The 25,675-nt window shown below is 43.6% G+C and overlaps 1 protein-coding gene across 1 annotated transcript in view; it reads left to right on the forward strand.

Annotated features, from left to right (window-relative positions):
- Nucleotides 1-25,675, forward strand: part of LOC309559767 (HAUS augmin-like complex subunit 3) — a gene marked incomplete at both ends in the record, with an annotated part of 99,777 nt that overhangs the window by 66,391 nt on the left and 7,711 nt on the right. The window contains 3 exons of the mRNA XM_082263202.1: nucleotides 5,842-6,732; nucleotides 10,088-10,515; nucleotides 19,647-19,863. Coding sequence (XP_082119328.1) covers nucleotides 5,842-6,732; nucleotides 10,088-10,515; nucleotides 19,647-19,863 — 1,536 coding nt within the window. The remainder of the gene's footprint in view (nucleotides 1-5,841; nucleotides 6,733-10,087; nucleotides 10,516-19,646; nucleotides 19,864-25,675) is intronic.

The raw sequence follows: 25,675 nt of genomic DNA on the forward strand, positions 1-25,675 counted from the left end.
AAATAAAAACGATAGAGGTGATCAAATGCCACCAAAATAAAGGTCAATAAGTGGGGAAAAAAGGGCATACATTTTATTTGGGTACTGTGTCACACGACCGTGCAATTGTCAGTTAAAGTAACGCAGTGCCGTATCGCAAAAAATGGCCTGGTCATGAAGGGGGGTAAACCTTCCGTGGGGTTAAGTGGTTAATAAACATGAGTATATGACATGAGTAACATGGGAGCAGCCATTACTGAATGCCGCTAAATATCTAGCTGTCTGGCTGCCGCATTCACTTCAATAAATTGAACCAACAACAGGAATGCTGCACATGGGAGATGCAAAATAATTTTCTTTCTTTAATAAAATAGCCAGCAGGAACAAGTCCTGTTCTGACATGTTTTAGGCTAGGCACAGAGAAAACCTGCTGGGTATTTTAATAAAGTATAAATTTTGCATCATTGTGTAGCATTCCTGTTGCTGGAGCAGTTGATTGCTTCAGTGGGGACGAAGCGCGAGATCTGACTGAAGTGTGGAGCCTAATCTCGTCAGAAGCGGCATGTATTTTTGCCACTGACTTCAATACTTTGCATCCCTGACCCAATGAGTCAAACTACTAAAGCTTATATACACAATATTACCACAAGTATTGGGACGCCTGCCCTTACACACGCACATGAACTTTAATGGCATCCCAGTATTAGTCCGTAGGGTTCAATATTGGGTTGGTCCACCCTTTGCAGCTATAACAGCTTCAACTCTTCTGGGAAGGCTGCCCACAAGCTTTAGGAGAGTGTCTATGGGAAAGTTTGACCATTCTTCCAGAAGCGCATTTGTGAGGTCAGGCACTGATGTTGAATGAGAAGACCTGGCTCGCAGTTCCCTGCTCTAATTCATCCCTAAAATGTTCTATCAGATAGTTGAGGTCTCTGTGCAGGCCAGTCAAGTTCCTCCACCCCAAACTCGCTCATCCATGTCTTTATAGACCTTGCTTTGTACACTGGTCCAAATCATTTGGAGGGGGGATTGGAGTGTGGGGTGTTTTTTTTTTTTTTTTTTTTTCAGGGGTGGGGCTTGGCCCCTTAGTTCCAGTGAAGGGAACTATTAAGGCCTCAGCATACCAAGAAATTTTGGACAATTTCATGCTCCCAACTTTGTGGGAACTGTCCATAAAGACATGGATAAGCAAGTTTGAGGTAAAGGAACCTGACTGGCCAGCACAGAATCCTGACCTCAACCTGATAGAACTACCGATGAGGCGAACACCCCCGGTTCGGTTCGCACCAGAACAACGCGAACAGAGGAAAAGTTTGTTAGAACAAACTAACCCCATTGAAATCTATGGGACTCGAACCTTGAAAATCAAACGGCCTCATTTTGAAGACTTAAATGCAAGTTATTGCCCCACAACAGTATATAGGGGTCCAGGTCCTGACCTTGGGAACATGTAGCAATGAAAATTTTTTTTTAAAAACGATAGTTTTTAAAGGATCAGTGATTTACTGATTTTAATGAGGCTTAAAGTGAAACTATAAAAATGAAAAATTCCTTCAAATATCGTGCCTGGGGGGGTCCCCTGAATGTGCCTGTAAAGTAGCGCATCTCTACGATGTATGTAGCCTGCTGCAGCTATACTAACATTTCTAAAGCAAAAAATGTCATCTACAAATATACATACAAGTTTCAAATCGCATGTACTTGTCATACAGGTGCAGAAAAATCGGGCCTTGCTTGTTGATGTATAGTGAAAAAGTATACCTGCGCTGATTACAAAGCAAACTAATAAATAGATCTTAATAAATATTGTGTATAAATAATATGTATAAAGTGCTAGTGCTCAACTTAAAATACACAATTCCTATGTCATAAATACCAATCACTATATATAAATATACATAAATACAAATATTATACACGTGAAGATAATAAATGTGAATAAAATCCTTCAATTAAACGCGTGCTAACAAGTGCCGGTGCTCTCTGTACACGAGTAGGTGCTCCCCTCCTGGACCCCTACTCACCAGAAGCCAAATAATACACCGCTTTCAGAATATCCTTAGATAGGACGAGCCTTATTGGACCATCAACTCAACAGCTTTACTGTAGATCACACCATCCAGGTATTGCTCAAAAAAGAAAGAGATGCTGGCATCGTGAAGTATGTAACCACTTTATTCGATGCACACAATACAAGATACACTTACAATATGGCAAAGGTTCAAATGCCTAAAAACCATCCCACGGGTTGCCAATCCAAACGGCTTTTGATAACGCTCTGTGTGCGGAGCGAAACACGTCAAGCCGTTCGTCCGAGTACGTACTACGCCCGACTGCATCCACCTTCCGACATACGGGGACACGGGGAGTGAGTACAGCCGTTTGGATTGGCAACCCGTGGGATGGTTTTTAGGCATTTGAACCTTTGCCATATTGTAAGTGTATCTTGTATTGTGTGCATCGAATAAAGTGGTTACATACTTCACGATGCCAGCATCTCTTTCTTTTTTGAGCAATACCTGGATGGTGTGATCTACAGTAAAGCTGTTGAGTTGATGGTCCAATAAGGCTCGTCCTATCTAAGGATATTCTGAAAGCGGTGTATTATTTGGCTTCTGGTGAGTAGGGGTCCAGAAGGGGAGCACCTACTCGTGTACAGAGAGCACCGGCACTTGTTATACGAGCACGCAGCACTTTGGACTTATGTTTCGCACAAAGACTCTCACAATTTGAGCATGTGTTTAATTGAAGGATTTTATTCACATTTATTATCTTCACGTGTATAATATTTGTATTTATGTATATTTATATATAGTGATTGGTATTTATGACATAGGAATTGTGTATTTTAAGTTGAGCACTAGCACTTTATACATATTATTTATACACAATATTTATTGAGATCTATTTATTAGTTTGCTTTGTAAGCAGCGCAGGTATACTTTTTAACTATACACTTCTTAAAGGTACACCACCTTTTTATACCAGCAGCAGCCTACTATACAGTGTTATCAGAACAATTGTAATCCTCAGCGCTAGCCTATAATCCTTACTTGCTTGTTGTTGGTGCCTGAACGCCGTAACAACTTGCAGTTACTCTTGCTGAGTGCAGGAATGGGCCCTGCTGCTAAAAAATCCATACAAATATGAAATCGCATGTACTTGTCATATTGGGCCTTTGGTGTTGCTTGTTCCTGAACACCGTAACCAACCCCTCACAGTTACTCTTGATGGGTGCCGGAAAACAGGACCTGCTTGTAAGAATTCCATGCAAATTTGAAATCGCATGTGCTATACAAGTGCCAAAAATTGGACCTTTGCGGAAGGTGTTGCCTGAACACCGTAACCAAGTCCTCGCAGTTACTCTTGCTGGGTGCAGGAATGGGACCTGCTGGAAAAAATTCCATGCAAATTTAAAATCGCACGTGCTACACAGGTGCCAAAAATTGGGCCTTTGGTGTTGGTGGTGCGTGAACACTGCAACCCCTCACAGTAAGCAGGGCACAGGGACAGGGCCTGCTGTTAAAAATGACATACAACATTTAAATTGTGTGCACCTGTCATACAAGTGCGGAAAAATTAGGCCTTGGGGGTTGGTAGTTTCCTAAACCAAAAACATTGTCGGAAGCTAGCAGAATCAAGGTAGAGGAATAGGATAGGCAGCATATGCAGTCTTCAAGAGATGGCAGACCCCTAGCAAATTCAATCTGTTACATCAGCATCAGGGGCCTGATGGCTCTTGTTGATCCAAGACTGGTTCATTTTCATGAAAGTCAGCTGATCAACAGAGTCTGTGGACAGATGCACTCTTTTGTCCGTCACAAAACCTCCAGCAGCACTGAACGTACGTTCGGAAAGCACGCTGGAAGCAGGACAGGCCAGTACTCCATTGCATATTGAGCAAGTTCTGGCCAGTGGCCCTTCCTCAAGACCCAGTAAGCCAGTGGATGCGCAGCTGGAAAGGTCTCCAAGTCTGCTCTTGTGCCTATATAATCATACACCATATGATGGAGACGCTGGAGATGTTTGCTTAAACCGAACAGCCCTGGGTGCTTCTGAGGACAAAAGAACTGTTTAAAGGCATCAGTCAGCCGGCCGCCTTCTCCACCGCTCCTCCTTTGGCTGAACGATGCCTCAGAAACCCATCCAGAGAGAGTTGACATCCCAGTGTCTGGAAAGGCGGTACACACATTTTTTTTCAAGGCCTCCTCATGATGTTTCATCCTCTGCTCCCTATGCGAAGGCAGGATGAGCTTTGCAACTTTACCCTTGTAACCAGGATCAAGAAGGGTTGCCAACCAGCAATTGGCCCTCTCCTTGATGGCACGAATCCTTGGGTCCTTTCACAGGCTTTGCAGAATCAGGGAGCCCATGCAACGTAAGTTAGAGGAGGCATGAGCTTCTGAGTCCTCTGGGTAACTAAGCATGACAATGTCAGCAGGAGCAACCTCTCCCCAACCATGTACAACTCCTGGGGTTTCTGGGGAATCAAAACCATCCCTTGAAGACTGCTGTATGCTATCCTCTTCCTCTACATCCATGCTGCCGAAATCCTCATCCTCCTCCTCTTCTGAGATCCCTATAGAAAGATCCACAACTGAGCAATGGTTATTGTGGCTGATTTCTGCAGTGATCTCTATTCCTACAGGTCTGAGACCCCTATAGAAAGATCTATAACTGAGCAAAGGTTACTGTAGCTGATTTCAGCAGTGATCTCTATTACTACAGGTCTAAGACCCTATAGAAAGTTCCACAACTGAGCAAAGGTTACTGTGGCTGATTTCTGCAGTGATCTCTATTCCTACAGGTCTGAGACCCCTATAGAAAGATCCACAACTGAGCAAAGGTTACTGTGGCTGATATCTGCAGTAATCTCTATTCCTACAGGTCTGTGAATATTTTAGAATGTTGCAGAAACTAACCGATGAACAATACTGTGACTGGTATCTGATGTAAAGAAAGACAGCTCTCCCTACCGCACACTGGAACCTTGGCCCACCCTACACTGCTACTCACTCACTGGCGCTATACTGTCTATGATGTAAAGAAAGCAATCTATCCCTACCTCACACAGGAACCTGTCCCTCCCTACTCTGCTAGGAATGTCCCTCTGCACTGTCTGACTCAAAAAAAAACGACTCTCTCCCTGCCTGAATTGCCTGCCTGTCCCTGTCTGATCGCCTGCACAATGACACTATACTCTGCGGCTGCGCAAGCAGGCTTTTTGTAGTGTGGGGGCGTGTACTTGGCCCCTGAGCCATGATTGGCTAAAGGCAGACTGCCTTTAGTCCAATCATGGCAGAGATCATTTGATTGGCCAAAGCATGAGGTCCGGGTGCATGCTTTGGCCAATCCCATAACGTGCTGCACGCGTACAGTGCATTATGGGAAGCTAAAATTTCCCGCAAAGAAGCACATTTGTTTGTCATTTGACTAACGATCGAATTGGCGATGTTCGAGTTGAACTTACCTTTTACTCGAAGCTCATCCCTACATAGAACACCTTTGGGATTAATTAGAGCGCAGACTGCGAGCCAGGCTTTCTCTCCAACATCAGTGCCTAACCTCACAAATAGGTTTCTGGAGAATGATCCAACATTCGCATAGACACACTCCTAAGCCTTGTGGACAGCCTTCCAAGAAGAGTTGAAGCTGTTTTAGCTGCAAAGGGTGGGCCAGCTCAATACGGACTAAGACTGGGATGATATTAAAGTTCATGTGCGTGTAAAGGCAGGTGTCCCAATACGTTTGCAAATATAGTGCATGGCCGCCAAGCAACTAGAATTTTTATAAGGAGGTCAGCAACAGCAGTCCCCTGTATTTCTTTCATAAAAGGCTACCGTTTTTTTTTTTTTTCCCTAGAGTGGGCCTCCGACAAGGCTCTCTCGTCAACGATCTACTTGTTTTCTTCTGGAACCTCCCACTGTCGTAGGCTCAGATTTTGTTGAGATGCTCCGTACTATCAGTTACCCTGGAGCACAGGATCTTAAGGGGGAGGATTTTGATTGGCTCTGTGAAGGCAGTGAAGAGGTAGAGGTCTTCCTAAGCTGGCTTTGCAGCACTGTGGATCAGAAAAATGTTTTAACAAGTGAGCAATTGGAGGCCTACGACGCCCTTCTAGGCTCCGGACAACCACTTCTAGAAGCAGATGAGCTTCAAAACCTCTGCAAAGGGGCAAATGAAGCTGAAGGAGACTGGGAGATGGAAGATACAAAGAGTTTGGAAGAACTTGAAGCAGAACTACAGAGCTTGAGAAGCATCAAAGCTCACCGACTGCAATGCCGCAACAAGTTGGAGTCTTTGGGGTTAACGTTTCTCCATAATCGCTTGTCCTTGGAGAAAGTGGAGAGGCAAGAAGAGAAGAATCTGAGTAACATAAAGGAAGAACTTTCAACCCTGAACTCAAGGTGCAATGCGGCCCTGGTGAGGCTTCGAGAGATGGTAACAGAGCTTGGAGACTATCACACTGCCCCATCTTCTCAGAATATCTTGCTTTCTTCTCTTGACTTGGATGGCTACATAAGACTTGAAGAAGCATGCTGGGAACAGGTGGAGGAAAATGCCAGGGCAGTGTTACCTGTGAAAGAGGAAGATCTAGAGAAAGAAACGAAAGCTCAGATAGAAATGGAAAAAGAAAGCAAGAGAGTTCAAACAGCATGGTCCTCCCAGAAAATACAACTAAGCATTGCACTTGCCACCCTCAATGGTAATAAGGAGGCATTAAACTGGCTGGATAGGAATGCAGGAGAACAGGTAAGAAATCAGAATATTTTTTAGGAAAATCCCAACTGTTTTTTTTTAACTGATTTCTTATATAGTATGCCCTAGCACCATAATATTTTGCATTTCTTAAAAGCTTACAGCTCCAAAATACATTCTATAAAACATATCCAAAGGCGAGACTTTTTTCTGTCTTTTTTATCTAGTTAGAAATGTTTTTTTTTTTTTTCCTATTTTCTTGTTCTAAAGACACAACAGGAAGTGAGGAGAAATCTTATAATGGTGAGGGAATTTCCTTCATCTGCTGCTGTCACTAGAAAAGGTATCCCCCGTTCCAGTAATGCGTATAAAATTTTGGATTTCCCATCACTTTCTGTGTCAGTGACAGTGGTCACCACCAGGACAAATAAAGATGGTAAATTTCACCAGTTAAGACACAACCTGAAATAAAAACCTGCCAGGAGTACTACTACTGCTGCACATTAACCAAAACGTAAAAAAAAGCTTTAGCTATAGATAAACCTTAAAGTAGAACTATAGGCAAAACCATTTTTTCTTTCTTTCGCTTTGGATAGAGTAAGGGTATAATTCCTGTAAAATTTATTTTTGCCCTCTTTGTCCCATTGGGGTTTTACCTTCACGTCCTTTTCCATAGTCAAACAGGAAGTTAGAGGAAATCCCTGCAAATTAAGGAAATCTCTTGGGAACCCCCAGGTCACCAGAACTGTGTCCCCATTGGAAGATTTCCCCTCTATTACTTTTATGGGGACAACCTAAAATTTTGGATTTTCTTTTACTTTCAATGATCATGGTAAACAGGACAAATAGAGAGGGTAAATCTCCCTAATGAGGGCACAGACAGCAATAAAAACTGACGGTTCTTATCAACCTCCCCTCTATCCAAAACTAAAAATAAAAAGATGTCTTTTAGTTGTACTTTAACCCTGTCACAAATGAAAAATGTGGCATGCAACTGCTGATCTTCTTCTGAAAAATCTGGTTCTCTGGCTGTTATTCTGCTCCCCCATGTACACTTCAGAAATGTCCAAAAAAATACTTACCACACTTGCCCTAAGTCACTAAAGGGCCTGTACACACAATCAGAAAATTGGACAAAAATTACCACTTTGGAATCATTCATACGATAATCTGATCGTTAGTAGCTTTCAAGAGCCAAAATTATCCCATGGGACAAGCCCAAAAACTATTTTCATTTAATCAGTACAATTTTTGTGCGAAAATATGATGCAATACAAATACAATATATTACATTTTATTCTGTTGTACAAGAATTTTTGAAACTATAGTAACCGCTTTATATTCAATATGAAGACTAGCATGCAAAAAAAAAAAAAAGCAGATCATTCATCCGATAATCTCATTGTGTGTACCAGGCTTAACTCAAGCATTGAAGCAAGTTGAATACCTTTCCAGTCCATCAACTAGCATTTTCACAAGGAGAGCTCAGTAGGCCCCAGTTTCTGTCTTGAAGAGTTTCCTTAAACTGTCAGACGTGCACCCTAAGTGTCGGTTGACACTATGGCGACACGACTTTGGGGCGATTTAATGAAGTTGCCATGCACCGTGACTTCGGCGCGACTAGCACCGACTTCACATAATGGAAGTCAATGCAAGTCGCTCCGACTTTGTCCAAAAGTAGTGCAGGAACCTTTTTCCTAAGTCGGAGCGACTTGAGTCGCTCCTATTAGAACGGTTCCAATTGCACAGCACGGTCTGCGACTTGTCAGGCGACCAAGTCGCCTGGCAAGTCGGAACAGTGTGAACCGGCACTAAGACTTCTAGAAGCAAGGTATGCACTTCTAAAGAGGGGGCAGAAAATTAAAAGATTCAAACAGCTGTTCCAGTTAAAAAAAAAAAAATGGAAGACAGATTCACCAGATTAACCACAGAACATTGCATTTTTTTGATGGTAGAGGTCATTGTAGCCGTATTAGTGCACTTGCGACAGAGACAATTGAGTACTGTCCGTGATACTTTATTTATTTGCACTAACATACAATTTTTCAGGACAAGCTTTCGGGGTATGTCCCCTTCTTCAAGGTCCAAGCAGTACTGATTCACAAAATTTTAAAAAAACCACAAAATCTCTAAGCCAAAGGGAAAAAAAAAAAAAGAGAAACTAAATTTGTTTATGTTTGTTTGGTTTTCTCTGGTTTTTTTTTTTTTTTTTTTTTTTTTTTTTTTTTCCTTTTGGCTTATTTTTTGTGGTTTTTTTAACATTTTGTGAATCAGTACTGCTTGGACCTTGAAGAAGGGGACATATCCCGAAAGCTTGTCCTGAAAAATTGTATGTTAGTGCAAATAAAAAAAGTATCACGGACAGTACTCAATTGTCTTTGATGGTAGAAAATGTTAAGCAGCATGTAAACCTTTTTGGGATGTGTGTGGGGGGAGCATTACTGTCTGTTGGGGAAAGTATGATTGTGTTGGGCAGTTGCTGTTAAGAAAATGTAAATTGTTGGTTTACTATAGCCCTTGGAGACAACAGAGATATCCCCAGTAAAATTTCCCAGTTCTGCTCAATTGGCATAACCTTTACAAAGCCTATAATCGGTTCTTCATTATCTTGAATAATCAGTGAGTCCAGCTTTGCAAGATCAACACCTTTTGGCCTTGAGAAAGGGGATGACCGCTTGAAGTATGAAATAAGCAGCCAGGACTCTTAGAGCTGTCTCAGAACTAAAATATCCGCTTTGGCTGGTGATGTCCTTTTAAATAGGATATCACAAAATGTAAAAATTTTTAAAGTTTCCTTTGAAAATAAAGCCCCGTACACACGTACCGATTGTCGGCCGTAAATATTCGGCCGCCGACCGATCGGCCGATTGTAGGCTTGTTAGTATGATGCTTCCGACAGCCGACGGCGCATTTTCGGCCGAACAGAATCTGTCGTGCAGGCATTAAAATTTTTGTTGGCCAACACCAGAACGGCCGATTGTTCGCCAGTCAGTACAGATTTCGGCCGACAGACAGCAGATTAGCAAGACTGGGCATGCTCAGAAAAGAAAAAAGACAAGGAAAGTTACCCATCACATGACATCACTTCTGCAGTCTGCTGTTGTTGGCCGACAAAATTCGTGTGCAGTGTTTTGCAGTTTTCAACAGACACGACAGCCCTGGACAAAAGACGGCCGATCGTTCGGCCGACGATCAGTACGTGTGTACGAGGCTTTAGACTCTTCAGTATAGATCCAAGAAATCATTATTTTCCGACTCACAGCTGACTTCTTGTCTAGTCATCCAATAATGGTATATGAATTTTAAAAATCCCATACTTTGTGTAGGTGTTGGGATATTTAGACATATAATGTTCTTCATGCGTCTCTCACTTGTAGTAACATGCTTCAATCAATTGGTCCTTTGTCAGGTTTGGGATCCTCTTCGTTTACCTTTGCTGGAGAGAGACGTTCAGACACTAGAGGCGGAGATTGAAGGTTTACAGACGCAAAGACTAGCTCTGCTGGTCTGTGAGGCTTCAATGGGGCTATGCCTACCTGCCCACCATGGTTGGGTTCAAACAGAGAGACAGAGACTTGCACGGATAGGCCAATACCAAGCTCCAGTGGCGGAGGCCATACTCTCTCAGCTGTCTCGTCTACAGCTGGTAGAATTGGGCCTACAGGTTGAGATGAGGGAGCATCGCCAAACTGAGAGGGATCTTCGAACATTTAAGATTAAGATGAGCAACCGGTCTGGAGAACTTGGGAGGAGAACACTTGGGCCAAGAGAACTAAGGGCCACACCTCAATGGCTGCCACCGATACGAGTTGACAGCAAAGACCACACAGCAGTCAGGTGAGGCTGTAAGGAAAAAGAATTTCTGTATAAAATCTTCCATTGTTCTTCCTTGCATATTAATCTTTTTTTCCCTACCGAAAACCCGGCAAACTGTTAAATTTAATTTTAAGATCAGTTTAGCCATGATAAAAATATGATACAAAATATCAGATTTTAAGCTTGCTTTAAAGGCACTGTACACTTTCAAATGCATTTGTTGTTTTAACTAGCGATTAGTGTGGTTCTATTCCCCATTGTTGTCTGTTTGCCTTACCTTGTAACGACGGACTCACATGTTGTGGCTACAGTTTGTAGTATCATGCCTGAATCATTGCCCTATGTCCATGTATTCATTTACCTAGCTTGTCTAGATTCTCTAATGGGAAAGGCAAATTCTTGTTTAGGTTCATGCAGTGTCCAATCCATGTCTCAATATTTCTCTGTGTTGCATCAAAAATGTGGGATGTGATGAAAATGCATCTCTTCCAGCATGGTGATTTCTCAATGAATGCTCTGTCTGTTTGTGTCTGTAGTAAATCGAATTACTGTGCAGTTCTCACCTGTACTAGTGCTAAATTGAGAGAAACAAATGACTTCCAAATGCTACGAGATCTTTAATGCAATAAAATCATCCAACAACCAAAATCAAAGCGAGTTCATTAGACACTTTTCGGGAAGAGCGTGGTTGACCTGTTTCGTGAATCTAATCGCTTACTCCTAACCTGCTAGCACTAATGATGTTGCCTTTTAAATAGCCCTAAATCAGCTGTATGGGATTAAGGTCTAGATGAACACGCTCTATACAAAACCATTCACTAAACAAACAAAATATAAACATAGTAGTCTATATAAGGAAAATTATAGAAATTAAAAGACATTATACATGTGTGTTAAAAAAAAAAAAAAAATGTATACATAGCAAACAGACTTTGTATATCAATTTAACCACTGCATGACAGGTGCCGTATGAGTACATCCAAAAAATTCATAAAAGTACAAAAAACTCCTCACCTACACATTATGGCTAAAAAAAAATCAAAACCCAACAAAAACCATACTGAAATGTAAAAAAAATACATATTCCTAAAAAAACAGAATATATATATATGGAAGCATCAGACAAATGATAGGACCAGGTTAGATTCAGATGCTTTTACTGCTTGATTTCCAAACGAGTACTTTTTTTCTTGTATGTAATAAGGAATACAGAACTGCATTACTTTATTACTATCTCCCCCCCCCCCCCCCATACTAGCACATTATGTTAAACTTGCCTGAAAACAAAGCGTTCCAGTGATGTGATGCCATCGCTGGAGGCAGCCTCCATCTCTACCCAGTCTTCCTTCCGGGTTCACGGCTCCAGCTCTGGCCGGAGCCATGGTGAAGTTACTCCTGCGCATGTGCGCGGGAGCAGCCAGTAATGGCACACTGCTCTGAAGAAACGGCACGTATGGCCGTTCCTTCAGAGCACATGCGCCAGTGATGTAACTGGCTGCTAACTCAGTAAATATCTCCTAAACGGTGCACGTTTAGGAGATATTTACACCACCTATAGGTAAGCCTTAATATAGGCTTACCTATAGGTAAAACTTAAAGATTAAAGTTTACTTCTTCCTTTTAGGTATCTTTTCTTGGGAAGAGCAACCCATACTTCTGCCGTTCTCGTCTAGGCAACAATGACGTCTCCAGCTGCCCAAAGTCTTCTGCAAAACTGGCATTGCACATCCGATGAGGTTTCAGGGGAGGGGAGGGTCTCAAGCTTACTGTGCATGCACCAGTGGGGGTCATCAGGGGGGCATCTGGAAGGACCTGGGAGAGGTAGCTGCCTCCCGATGTCAGGAAGAAAGCTGGCAGAGTTGTACCTAACCTGCAGTTGGCCTTTGGTGCATTTTAGCAAGGCAACCCTGGATTCGCTGGACATGAAACACTGGAGACTAGCAGAAAAAAATCCACACAGTAGGGTGAACTTTCTTTTCATGGTCCTGCAATATTCTAGTCTGCCAGTTCTGAATGCGACGACTGTTCTACTCTGCATGCTCGTGTCTTGACCAGTCTTGATGCTGCCCTTCTCATCAAAGTCTTGACCAGTAGCCATGTCCTCCAGATGGGATACGGCTCCAAGTTGGAGAAAGGAGGACCAGGATGCCAGATGTTGAATGGCAGTTTAAGGTGAGTAGTACTCTGTGTTAGTACATCTGTTTTTAAAAAGGAGCTACAGATTGTTGTGTACTGGGGGAATCAGTATTGTGTTTTATTTTCCTTTTTTCATTAATTGGCCAAAGTTCCACTTCAAAGTCTTGTTTCGTTTTTTTTTTCTCATGTGTCACTTTAGCACTTTAGCACAGTTTATTGAAGTTTTGTGGAGCCATGTTTATACTTTTAATTGTTTGTGTCTCAACGGTTTACATTCTTCTTCACCTTACATTGTTTTGATTATTTTTTTGTTTGAATTTCCTATTTTGCTGAGAAGCATTTTCCTCTGGCTCCACGCTGCCCGGACCGTACCCCCTGAGAATGGCCCCGCAGACTGCACATTAAGATGTGCGATGTTGGCTTCCAATTGTTCTGCTAATGGCTATTTCAGTGCACTTTGGTTTCTCTTTGTTCCTTTGTGGTCAGGTTTGACTCTAGAAAGCTCGGAAGTGTTTCCGTATTACTGCTTTGTCTTACCCTAGTTTTTATGGAAGGTAAATTGTTCTGGCGAAAAGCTGGATCTGAGAAAATTGGTTCCTCCTGCCCGGGTGAGGAATGTGCACTCCTACTGGCTTCTGTAGTAAGGGAAGTGCGGGGAACGATTATGTACTGATGCATGGCGTCCAGCTAGAATCCACCTTTCATGGATTTTCTTCAAGTGGGTTGAAATCTGATATGTTTTAACGCTAAAGTTTAAAGTGATTGTAAACAATCACCTTGTCAAATAACCTATTCAGTTTAGAATGGAAATGAAATGCAAAACATTTTTGTATTGATTAAAAAAAACAAAAACTTTTTTGTTTTGTTTGTTTTATTCCACTTTTCGAAGTGATCACATTCCCTTTGTTTTCATCTTCATAAGAACTGGGGGGGGGGGGGGGTAGAAGCAGCAGCACACTGAACTTCCCAGTGAAAGGCTGAGGGGCGGGGAGTGTGTCAGGAGCAGCACAGCTAGAGAACTGACCACTTGGTGCTCTCCTGCCTAATGTGGTCAGTTTTTTTTTTTTTTTTTTTTATATTCAATATTTCTTTATTATAATTTCCAGAATAACATTACAACTCAACATACCAAAGTTGTGAGGAAAAAAAAAAAAAAAAAAAAATATATATATATATATATATATATATATATATATATATAATCTATATCTCTCTCAGGTCTTAATCCAAAGAAACAAAATCCTAATTGTTCGAATGGGACATTAATATCATAAAGACTTCTACTGTATACCCATATTCCATTTTAACAATCACACTATTAAGAGCAAAAAAAAAGGGAAGGAAGAAAGGAAAAAAAAAAAAAAAATATATATATATATATATATATATATATATATATATATATATATATATATATCTCGGTCTCTCCCTCCAGCTTCAATCCAACCATAACAGAATCAAAAAGGAAACCCTTGGTTATACCATTCATAATACAGTTCCTATTTAATTAGTTGATCTCCACTGTACATCTAAAATGATTCAGCCATGCGTTCCATCTACCTTCAAACACCTTCTTCATCAACCCTATAGTAGCTAGAATCTTTTCCATCTCACACTGCCGATTTAGTAACACGACAGTGTCAGAGGAAGTTGGAACTTCTTGGGATTTCCATCATCTTGTGATCGAGAGCTTTGCCACCAACAAAAGGTGTACTGTCACTACTCGATACCTAGGTGGATCTCATGAATATTCAAATGTAGGATGGCTAATTCAGGGTTTGGAATCACACTATATCCAACAATTTCTGAGATTACAGAGAATATCTTATTCCAGTATGACCTGATAGATTTGCAGGACCACATTATGTGTAATAACGTACCCTGTTCGCCACAGTTCCTCCAACAAAGATCTGATCGTGAAGGATAATATTTGGTTAGTTTAATTGGTGTTAAATACCAAAAATTTAGAGTTTTTTGGTATAATTCCCAGTGATTAATACACTTTTGAAGATACATAAGTGGAGGCATAAGCTTTCAACCAACTCGTTTCCGGAAAGGTTTTACCCAGTAGCTTTTCCCATTTAATAACTTTAATAACAGTGTATACTTTAGAGCAGTGCTTTCCAACCCTTTTATCGCCGCGGACCGGTCAACGTTTGATAATTTTTCCGTGGCCCACTGAGGGGGGGGGGGGGGGGGGGCCTCAATGCACAGTGCCACAGCGTGCCCCCAATCAATGCACAGTGACCACAGCATGCCCCCAATCAATGCACAGTGACCACAGCATGCCCCCAATCAATGCACAGTGACCACAGCATGCCCCCAATCAATGCACAGTGACCACAGCATGCCCCCAATCAATGCACAGTGACCACAGCATGCCCCCAATCAATGCAGAGTGCCACAGCATGCCCCCAATCAATGCAGAGTGCCACAGCATGCCCCCAATCAATGCACAGTTACCAGTGCACTTACCTGATTTGCAGCGGCGGCTTCTCAGTCTCCTCGAGTCTTCCCTCCTCCTCCTCCTCCTTGGCCAATGGCATGGGTTCGCCTTTCGGCCAATCAGGAAATGCGTCTCGGACCCGCTTCCTGATTGGCCAGGAGGAGGATCCGTGTGACAATAGCGAATATTCATTCGCTATTTGTCACACAAATGGGTGGGCTCAGGATGCACTGCTCTGTCCCCCGGGTCCACCCCTTTCTGAAAAAAAATAGTTTTTCTAAAATGGAAATAATGTAATGTTCTTTAGGCGGACCGGTACCGTTTGATCCACGGAATGGTACCAGTCCGCGGCCCGGGGGTTGGGGAACACTGCTTTAGAGTACACATTATGATCATTCAATATATCATAGAAAACCAAGATGCCTTTCATGAGTACTCCATTCCCCTCAAAAAATTTTTCATCAAAATTGGAAATTTCAGATATAGAGGTAAAGAACACTTCCGTAAAAGTGAACGAATTTGAAAGTAAGTTAAATAGGCCGAGACTGGTATTTTATAATGTTGTACAAAATACTGAAGAGGAGGAATCTCTGTCTGAATATATAAATCTTTCAAGCACTTAATGCCCATCTTCAGTTTTTTTTTTTTTTTTAATGGGCAAGCAGTGGGACTAGCAGGAACACCAGGGATTTCACACAAAGGAAGCAATACATAGAGTACAGGAGACTTTTTGTTCATGTAAGTACACGATACAGCAGGTACATATCAGGAATATGAAGTGTTGGGGTGTTGATCCCTATTCCCCAACGCCAATGCCCCCACCTATACAGTAAATGGCCTTCGCAGCAAGGAGCACATGGAAGGGTGACGCATGTCAAACAAAACAAAGAAAATTCCCAGCTCCACTTGCCAACCAGCCTGCAACCAACCAAATTATCCTGTCTAACAGTATGCGCTAAAAACATGGGTTTAGTTTGCACGCATCTGCAAATACATGCGCAAGCTGCAGAGCCACTTCACGGCACCCCAGTATTATCTGCAGTCTTAGCTATATACATTTATGAGAGCCTTCAAAGTAGAAGCACATGTATTATAATGGGCAGGCAGAGGGCAGGTGAGCCTGGAGGGTGCCCACCCCTTCTTAAAGGCACAGGGGCTCACTGGACACCCAGCACAATAACAGCAAAGGTGTGCAGTGCATACCCTCCACCAGTATTCCATTGGTACAAACAAATGACCACTGCCCCCACCTATAACTGGTCTTCGCAGCAAGGAGCACATGGAAGAGTGACGCATGTCAAATAAAACCCAAAGAAAGCTCAATTCGCAAACCAGCCTGCAAACAACTGAATGAAAGGTACAGGCCAAGGACAATTAGGCTGAGGAGGAAAGTGCTAGACCAAGGTTTCTGAACCAGGGTTCCTGCAGAGGTTGCTAGGGGTTCCTTGACCAATATCTGCCTCTCGGATAAGTTCCCACTGACACCATTAATCTTTTTAGCTATCTGTAAGGGGATAATTCTTCCCAATGACCACAAGTGTAAGGAGCATTCTTCCCACTATCACACTAATGTATCATGGATTGTAGACAGTCAAGAAAGACCGGAAAGATATTTCAATGATTCCTGTGTTTGAAAAGGTTGAGAAAGGTTGGGCTAGATGAAGCTGGATGTCCTCCAGCCAGTAAATGAGACGGGCTCTATTGGACCCACTGCAGCTTCCAAAGCACACTGTGAGAGGCTGACAGTGTGCAGTGAAATCGGAGTAAGCTATTTAAAGCGGAGTTCCACCCTGGGAATACTTTTTTTTATTAAAAATACCCCCAGGACAGTCAGGGCTAGTACATTCCACAATGGCTAGCCTCTGATCTGTCCAGGGTTGCACTTACCTTTTATAAGAAATACTTACCTTGAAAATGTATTGTCCAGCGCTGCCATCTCAGGTGTGGACAGCTTGAAGCCAGCGTGATCCTCTTCTGCATCCTCTTCCGTGTTCTTCGGTCCCACGATGCACTGCGCCAGCCCCGCCGTCACTTCCGGTGCCTCAGCGTCATCCCTGCACATCTTCTGGGCATGCCCAGAAGCTGTTTAGCAAAGTATGACGGTGCCTGCACCGGAACTGACGTAGGGGCCGGTGCAGGCGCATTGATTCCTGAGAGCGATGACGTTCAGCTCCCAGGAATCATTGCAAGCCAGGAAGTGACGAATCGCCGTGGCCGCCGAGGGGAGGAAGAGGAAGTTAAGGTGAGTATATTTTCTTCTAAACCAGGTAATTAAAAAAAAAAAAAATTGCGATTATCCATTTGTTTTTCAGGTGACCCCGGGCATGAAGATGGAGGTAAGTTTAATTTTAGGGTGGAACTCCGCTTTAGGTGCAGGAGAGGAGATTGTACATCTTCAAGTATATTTGGAACTCAATCTTAAAACTTTTAATTTTGTTTGTTGTCTCTGCTTGGAAGACTCACTCTTTCCAGCATTTGTCCCGGTACTACCATTGATGGCAAACCCAAAAATGCTACTGATGTCACCAAAACAGGCGTAGAGGGGAGATCTTCTCATTGGCACACATGTTCTGGTGACAAGTGGGGTTTTTCCAACACTTTGATGACCTTTCCTGTTATATTTTTAGGGTAAGAAGTGGAAGGTTTCTTTGAAGGCCATAGAACAAAAAATAAATAATAAAGACCTGACTATGGTTTTAACTAGGGAAAACCAATACCAGTTTTTTTTTTTTTTTTAAGACCCGTGAGATTTCAGTCCAGTTCAGGTGCAATTTCTAATCTCATACAATTCACATTGGAATCTCACCTGAACTGCTGAACAAAATCACACCAGACCGCGCTTTGAAATCGCACTGCAAACTGCTTCGCTCGTATGCAACCAAGTTGGAAGGTATCGGTTTTAGTATTGGAGTATTTGCATGAGTATGAGTACTTGTGCAAATGCTTAGTATCGGCACCGATACCCGTATCACTGCAACACTCGTTTTAACCATCCTCTACTCCAGGGGTGTCAAACTCCATTTAATCGCCAGCCACATCTTCATTATGGTTTCTCTCAAAGGGCCAGTTGTATCTGTAACACTAGATGGCCAATGCATCCCACTCCCCTTACATCAGATGTCAAGATCCCCCCCACTATGAGAAGTAGAGTCTCCCACCCTCCTAAATCACAGTTACCTTTACCTTGTGCTGCTGCCTGGAAGGAGCTGGGGATGGAGTTGGGAAGCAGCGCGGCATCTGGAGGAGGACCAGTGGAGGGTTGGAGTTTGCAGAGATGAGGTGGTGCTGCAGCTGAAAAGAGAGGTACGGAATCTGTATGAGGAGTTCTGTCCTCTGCTGCCGACGGCTGAGACAAGGTGGGGACAGAGATGAGTGGGTCGCTGCAGGAGGGATGCAAGGGCCACATGCAATGGCCCGGAGGGCCCCATACGGCCCGCAGGGCTTGTGTTTGACACACGTGTTCTACTCTATCCAAAATTGTAAAAAATACTTTAAAGTGATTGTAAAGGAAATTAAATGGAAAAAAAAAATAAAATCTTTATGCCTACCTGCTCTGTGCAATTCCATTGCACAGAGCGGCCCTGAACCTCCTCTTCTCGGGTCTCCCGCCAATGCTCCTGGCTCCTATCTGTCCAGTGCCCCCATGGGAAGCCACTTCAAATGGAGGCACTAGTGCATACTCGCTCCTGAGCCCTGCTGCTGTGCCTGTTTACACAAACAGCAGTACTTGGCCCCTCTCCTTGCTCAATTGTCACTGGAACTGATTGACAGGAGAGGGAGCTAATGGCTCCTGCTACTATCAGCCGTCTCGATGAGTAGGGAGACAGTGACGAGAGCAGCTGCTCTCGTGTATGTCGCTGGATCGGATCAGGGTCAAATAAGAATAAAAGGGGAGGGGGAATCCTGAAGCAAAGAAGGTAAAAAAAAAAAAACCCTTGAGGCTTTAAAACCAATTTAATACTATAATAGAACAAGAAAAAAAGTTTCCCATATGGTTCCTACGTCAGCAATGTTTTAACTTGTCCCAATAAAATCTAGGTAAAGACAAATTTTAGTGGTGTTTTTTTGTAGTGGTGAAGAGTTAGAACTTCTGCATTGTGGTTTTTGTCCCTGCTAGTTGGATGCACGCTCTCTCTATTTTGTCCTTTTTATGATCATTGTCATTTGGGCCCAAAGCAAATTCAAAAATTTGAGTTGTCACCAGATAAGACGACCTCAGTAAATCTTCCAATGGGAAAACTTATTCCGTTGACATCTGAGTTGATTTCCCTCACTTTGGGTATTTATTATCACTTCCTATTGAATCATCAGGACATAAAGGAAATTGTTTTCCCAATGGGACAAAGATGGGGGAAAAAACAAAAAGGGGGTTATCATTCCCTAATACAAACCTATTTAAAACTGTTTTGGCTTTACAAATTTTAAGATATTTTTTTTTTCTCTTCTTTCTTCATGATCGTCTTCTGAGTTCTGACCTTCTCACTGTTGTGTCCTCCTCCCATCTTTTTTTTTCTTTTTTTCTCTTTTCTCTCCTTTTACTCATTGATATTGTCTCACTGACTTATTCCAGGATCTCAATGATGCTGGAGAATCCATCAAGGCATAAAGAGCTTTTTCCAAAGTATGAAGCCCTCCAGCGCCAAGCTGGTGCTCTTCTCCAGGAGCTGATGACACTGAGAAGCATTCATCGTGGTCCTCTTCCGCAGACCTCCAGCTTGGAACAGGACTGTGAGGAGCTTCATCAGTGCTTGTGCCGGGGTACACGGAATTTGCAACTGCGAGACCCAGTAAGTACTTTCTTTAAAAAACATAACTTCATCTGTGAGAGGCAATCTAGTATGTGAGACCCACCTACATGTCTTTAAAGTAGATCCAAACCCTGATTGGACATCCTTGAAACTTAAATCTTTACCTGGACCCTGCAGCCTTTACTCCATAAAGCTAATGCATCTTCCTCTAAGTCTTCTTTTATATCCATGTAGTCAATAAATGTGCAGGGGTCTTGCTTTCCTTTATATTGTTTGCCCATTGGGGCCTTTAGTTTGCTAAATCACAGTGTATCATATAAAACTTGCTTTTTTTTTTATACAAGTGTAGCACCCTACAGGTAGGTGCTAGGTAAAGGTATAGTGGGCCCTGTCTGCCTAACAGCAGGGCTGTGATTTATTAGTCAGGGTGTCATGGTTTCCAGGTGTGCCTGCTGAAGGGGGAGTCTCCCCACTGGCTCCTGTGAGAGGCTTCTCATAGGGCGGTGGAAGAAACCCAGTCAGGGGACGCATTCAAGCTTGTAACTACCCCAGAAGGCAGATTGTGCTGCAAAGGATTCTGGGAGTGGGTATAAGTTTGGGGGAAGTGCGTGACAGTCTTTGGCGGGAGCAGAGTCCCAGGACGGAGAGAAAGGCTGTCTCTCCTCCTGTCTGAAGGAGGCGGAGATCTCGGGGTGTCGTCTGAGAATCCAGAGAGTGCTGAGTGAGCTGAGGCGGATCCGGTGTGCCGAGAACCTGCAGAGAGCGATAGGGGTCCAGTCCCAGTAAAGCCTACACAGGTCGTGAGTACTGAGGATTGCCCCTGGGGGTCTGCCAGAGTTAAAGGGGACCACTCCGGAAGAGGTTCTGGCATCCAGTGTCAGCTAGCGGAAGGGGGGTACCTAGGTCGAGGACCCTGAATTACAGAGGGGGGTGCATAGACAGTGAACCCCGAAGAATTCAAGGTTAAAGGGGGCACCTACTGTTGGGCCCTGAATTGTACAGTGTGTGCCAGTTGGGATTTACAGCTTTTCAGAATTCTACAACCTTCTACTACCTCAAGCCAGAGCAAGGCGGGAGGGAAGTATTCAGTGACTTGTTGCAGTGTAACAGTGACCGTGGTTCTACAATTTCACAGTCCTGGACTTTAAGTCAAGGATTCAGCACTTCTATTAAGCTACGGAGTATCCTCAGAGTTAGTGAGCGTTGGCTGGCGTCTGCTGGCGTTAAGGAAGCGCCAACAGGCATTTTTCAGGAACCAAGTCCCAAGCGTACATAGTTGAAGCCTAAAGGAGTATCCCACTCATTCCCTTCTCCCATCCCCTTTATCTACAAAAAAACCCAACAAAACCAAGATGGCGGAGTTGTCCATGTCTCAGCCTCTACATCCAGGGCTGCAGCTCACATGGGCTGGAAAGGTAACCGGTAAAAATGGCAGACCCACATCAGGCCACAGGCCTGGAAAACCTGCTACACACCATTTTCTATTTTCCTCATGTACAGTTGTAGTCTTTCCCAGTTCTTCATGTGGCAGGGTGACAAAGCAGATCAAAAAAACGAAGAGATTTCCAGTCACTACTTAACAACCAGCCAGCGACCAACGGAATTGACCTGTCTAACAATATGCGTTAAAAACAGGGGTTTCGTTTCACATATTTGCAAATACATGCATAAGCTGCAGGCCCCGGCAAGGCACCCTGTGATCTGCAGTCCCTAACTCTAAAATTTAAAGTCTCTACAATGAGAGCACATGCATTTAATGGGATGGATGGAGGACAGGTGACTAGAGGGAGCCCACCCCTCCTTAAAGGCACAGGGTCACTCTGAACACCCAGCACATCGCACAATGGCGGCAAAGGTGTCAGTGCGTTCCCTAGCTCAATATAGATATCAACAATAATGCAAAAAGTGGTAACCGCCTCCACCTATAACTGGTCTTAGTGGTAAGGAGCAGGGTGACAAAGCAGAAGCACAATTGGGATGCAGTTGTCCCCCCACAACAGGAAGTGCCCAAAGAAGGACCTTTTATTGCAAGATCACCACATAATATTTTAACCACTTGATGACCGGCATTTCTTTTTTTTTAGCTAATATGGAGGAAAAATAATACCAAAAATATCCTTATTTTATGATATACTACATAACAAAAATACCAGGACAGTACAAAAACCCCTGAAATGGCTCATTTTTGGAAAGTAGACACCCAAAGGTGATTTTTTTTTTTTTAGAAATTAAAAAACGTGCCGGTATTGATAGTATTAAACAATGGATCTTGATAATGGTGCACTAGATGCAGTAAATATACTGTATCATATATAGAGGGATCAGTATGTGGGAGGAAAATGAAAGCAGGCTGCTAACGAAAGCCATTGTGCACATTGTGCAATTCTGCGATTGATCACAGCAATCGTGGTACAGAGCCGTCCTCATTGGCTCTGTATCTCCTTTTTTTGATCTGCACTATCCAATAAACCGTGTGATTGCAGTACTGGGCTTGTGTATGCTAGAGGGCGCACATGAGCAGCACAAAGAAAAAATGTTTATTTCTTGTTTTGGTCATACCAGGTAAGATAAATGAGGTCTAATCTTCCCGCAGTAAGTCCCCATTCACACTGGGGCGACTTGTGTCGCCGTAGGTCGCCTTCCATAGGGAAGCTATGGACCCGTTCTAATAGGAGCGACACAAGTCGCTCCGACTTAGAAAAAGGGTCCGGAGCTTCTTTGGGGCAACCCGGAGCGACCATCATAGACTTCAATGTTATGAAGTCCGTGCCGGCCGCTCCGAGGTCGCGGCGCGCTGCTCGCACCACGACCTCGGAGGTCGCCCCGGGAAGTCGGATCGCCCCAGTGTGAACGGGGCCTGAGGGTAAGGACAGAGGTTCTGATGATTAGCCATTTTACTGAAAGCTAAATATTGTTCTTTGTAGTATGCAGGCTGATGATGTTACTGTAAAAATAAAATACTGCCACTGCATTCCCTTGCCATTGCCCCAACACCGCCTTTACATTTTGGCAAACACTCCTTTTAGGCTGGGTTCACAATTATGCGAATTGGATGGAAGTTTCCGCACACCCAGATCATATGACCGGAGACTGTGACCGGCTCTCAATGGAGCCGGTTCACACATCTCCGGGGTCGCTGCGGAGTGGAGGGGTCCTGTGCATCTTTGGCTCTGTTTCGGGTCCAAATTCAGGCAAAAATATGTGCCTGATTCGTCCCTGAAATGGAGAACAGGGATGCACCGGACCCCTGCTGTGAGCCCCATCCAATTTTAGTGTGAACCCAGCCTAAGGAGGGTGTAATGCCTCGTACACACGTACCGATCGTCGGCCGACCGATCGGCTGTCTTTTGTCCAGGGCTGTCCTGTCCGCTGAAAAGTGCAAAAGACTGCACAAGAATTTTGTCCGCCAACTGCAGATGTGATGTCATGTGATGGTTAACTTTCCCTGTGTTTTTTCTTTTCTGAGCATGCCCAGTCTTGCAAATCTCCTGATTGTCGGCCGAATTCTGTACTGACTGGCGAACAATCGGCCGTTCTGGTGTTGGCCAACAAAAATTTTAATGCCTGCACGACAGATTCTTTTCGGCCGAAAGTGCGCTGTCGGCTGACGGAAGCATCATACTAACAAGCCTACAATAATCGGCCGAATATTTACGGCCGACAATCGGTACGTCTGTACGGGGCTTAAGCCACTGGGAGAGTCTTATATAAATGTGATGAGTTAACAAGGTCAGCGCTATGGTCAAACAGAACAGGCAGCCATTAAAGATAAGGGTTGATATACACACCATGGGAAGAGTGTTCTAACATGTTTGTAGCCAGTGGTGTATTTAGGTTTTGTGCTGCCCTAGGCCTGAATAACTTGTGCACCCCCTAATTGAAATATGACCCACCCCTTCCTGTAAAGGCCACACTCCTTCCTGTTTATGACCCGCCCTTTCATCTGTAAACCACAGACCACAACCAAAGTCTATCAGAGCCCATCAGTGCCGCCTTTCCATTGCAGCCTCATCAGTAGCCACCAGTGCAGCTTATCAGTGCCGCCTCATCAGTGGCCATCAGTACAGCCTATTAGTGCCCATCGGTGCAACATATCAGTGCCCATGAGGGCACCATATCAGTGCAGCCCCATCAGTGAAGCTTATCAGTGCCGCCTTGTGCCCATCAGTGCAGCCTCATCAGTGCCCATCAGTGCAGCATATCAGTGCTGCCTTATCATTGCAGCCTCATTAGTGCCCATCAGTGCAGTTTATCAGTACCCACCATTGGCAACTCATTAGTGGCCATCAGAGCAGCATAATAGTGCCCAACAGTGCAGCATATTAGCGACCATCAGTGCAGCTATCGGAGCATATCAGTACCCATCAGTGCAGCATATCAGTGCAGCCCCATCAGTTCTTTTAATATATTTGGACTTGTGTTTGCTGCCACTGATTGTAATCATAGGATTATGTCACTTATTTGTATAATAAATAGGAAGTCTGGAGTCATTATACAAATAAGTGAAATAATCAGTGGCAGCAAACACAAGTCCAAATTTGTTGCTGCCCCCCTACAAAGTGCTGCCCTAGGCCTGGGCCTTGTTGGCCTAGGCCAAGATACAGCACTGTTTGTAGAGCCTGCAGCAATAAATTATCATAAATATGGTTCTACACTCACCGGCCACCTTGTTAGGTACACTTTGCTAGTACCGGGTTGGACCCCCTTTTGCCTTTAGAACTTCCTTTATTCTTCGTGGCAAAGATTCAACAAGATGCTGGAAACATTCCTCAGAGATTTTGGTCCATATTGACATGACAACATCACACAGCTGTTGCAGGTTTGTCGGCTACACATCCATGATGCGAACCTCCCATTCCACCACATCCCAAAGGTTCTCTATTGGATGAGATGTGGTGAGTGTGGAAGCCATTGGAGTACAGTGACCTCATTGTCATGTTGAAGAAATCAGTGGTGAGATGATTGGAGCTTTGTGACATGGTGCATTATCCTGCTGGAAGGAGCCATCAGAAGATGGGAGCACTGTAGTCATAAAGGGATGGACATGGTCAGCAACAATACTCAGGTAGGCCGTGGAGTTTAATGCTCAGTTGGTACTAAGGGGCCCAAAGTGTGCCAAGAAAATATCCGCCACACCACCACAAGCCTGAACCGTTGGTACAAGGCAGGATGGATCCATACTTTCATGTTTACACCAATTCTGACCCAACCATCTGAATGTCGCAACTGAAATTGAGACTCATCAGATCAGGCAACATTTTTACAATCTCCAATTTTGGAGCCTGTACGAATTGTAGCCTCAGTTTCCTGTTCTTAGCTGACAGGAGTTGCACCCGGTGTGGTCTTCTGCTGCTGTAGCCCATCTGCTTCAAGGTTTGCTGTGTTGTGCATTCACAGATGGTATTCTGCATACCTTGGTTGTAACGAGTGGGTATTTGAGTTACTGTTGCCTTTCTATTATCTCAAACCAGTCTGCCCATTCTCCTCTGACCTCAACCAGGCATTTTCCTCCACACAACTGCCCCTCACTGGAAATGTTCTCTTTTTTGTACCATTCTCTGTAAACCCGAGCGATGGTTGTGTGTGAAAATTCCATTAGATCAGCAGTTTTTGAAATACACAGACTAGCCTGTCTGGCACCAACAACCATTTCACTCAAAAGCCCCTAAACCCTTTATTCTCTATTCTGATGCTCACTTTGAACTTCAGCAAGTTGTCTTCACCATGTCTATACGTCTAAATGCATTGAGTTGCTGCCATGTGATTGGCTGATGAGCAATTTGTGTTACCAAGCAATTGAACAGGCTTAGCTAATAAAGTGGCCGGTGAGTGTATATAAAGAAATATAGAT

This window comes from Pelophylax lessonae (assembly GCF_965119305.1).
Source record: "Pelophylax lessonae genome assembly, chromosome: 7".
NCBI lineage: Eukaryota > Metazoa > Chordata > Amphibia > Anura > Ranidae > Pelophylax > Pelophylax lessonae.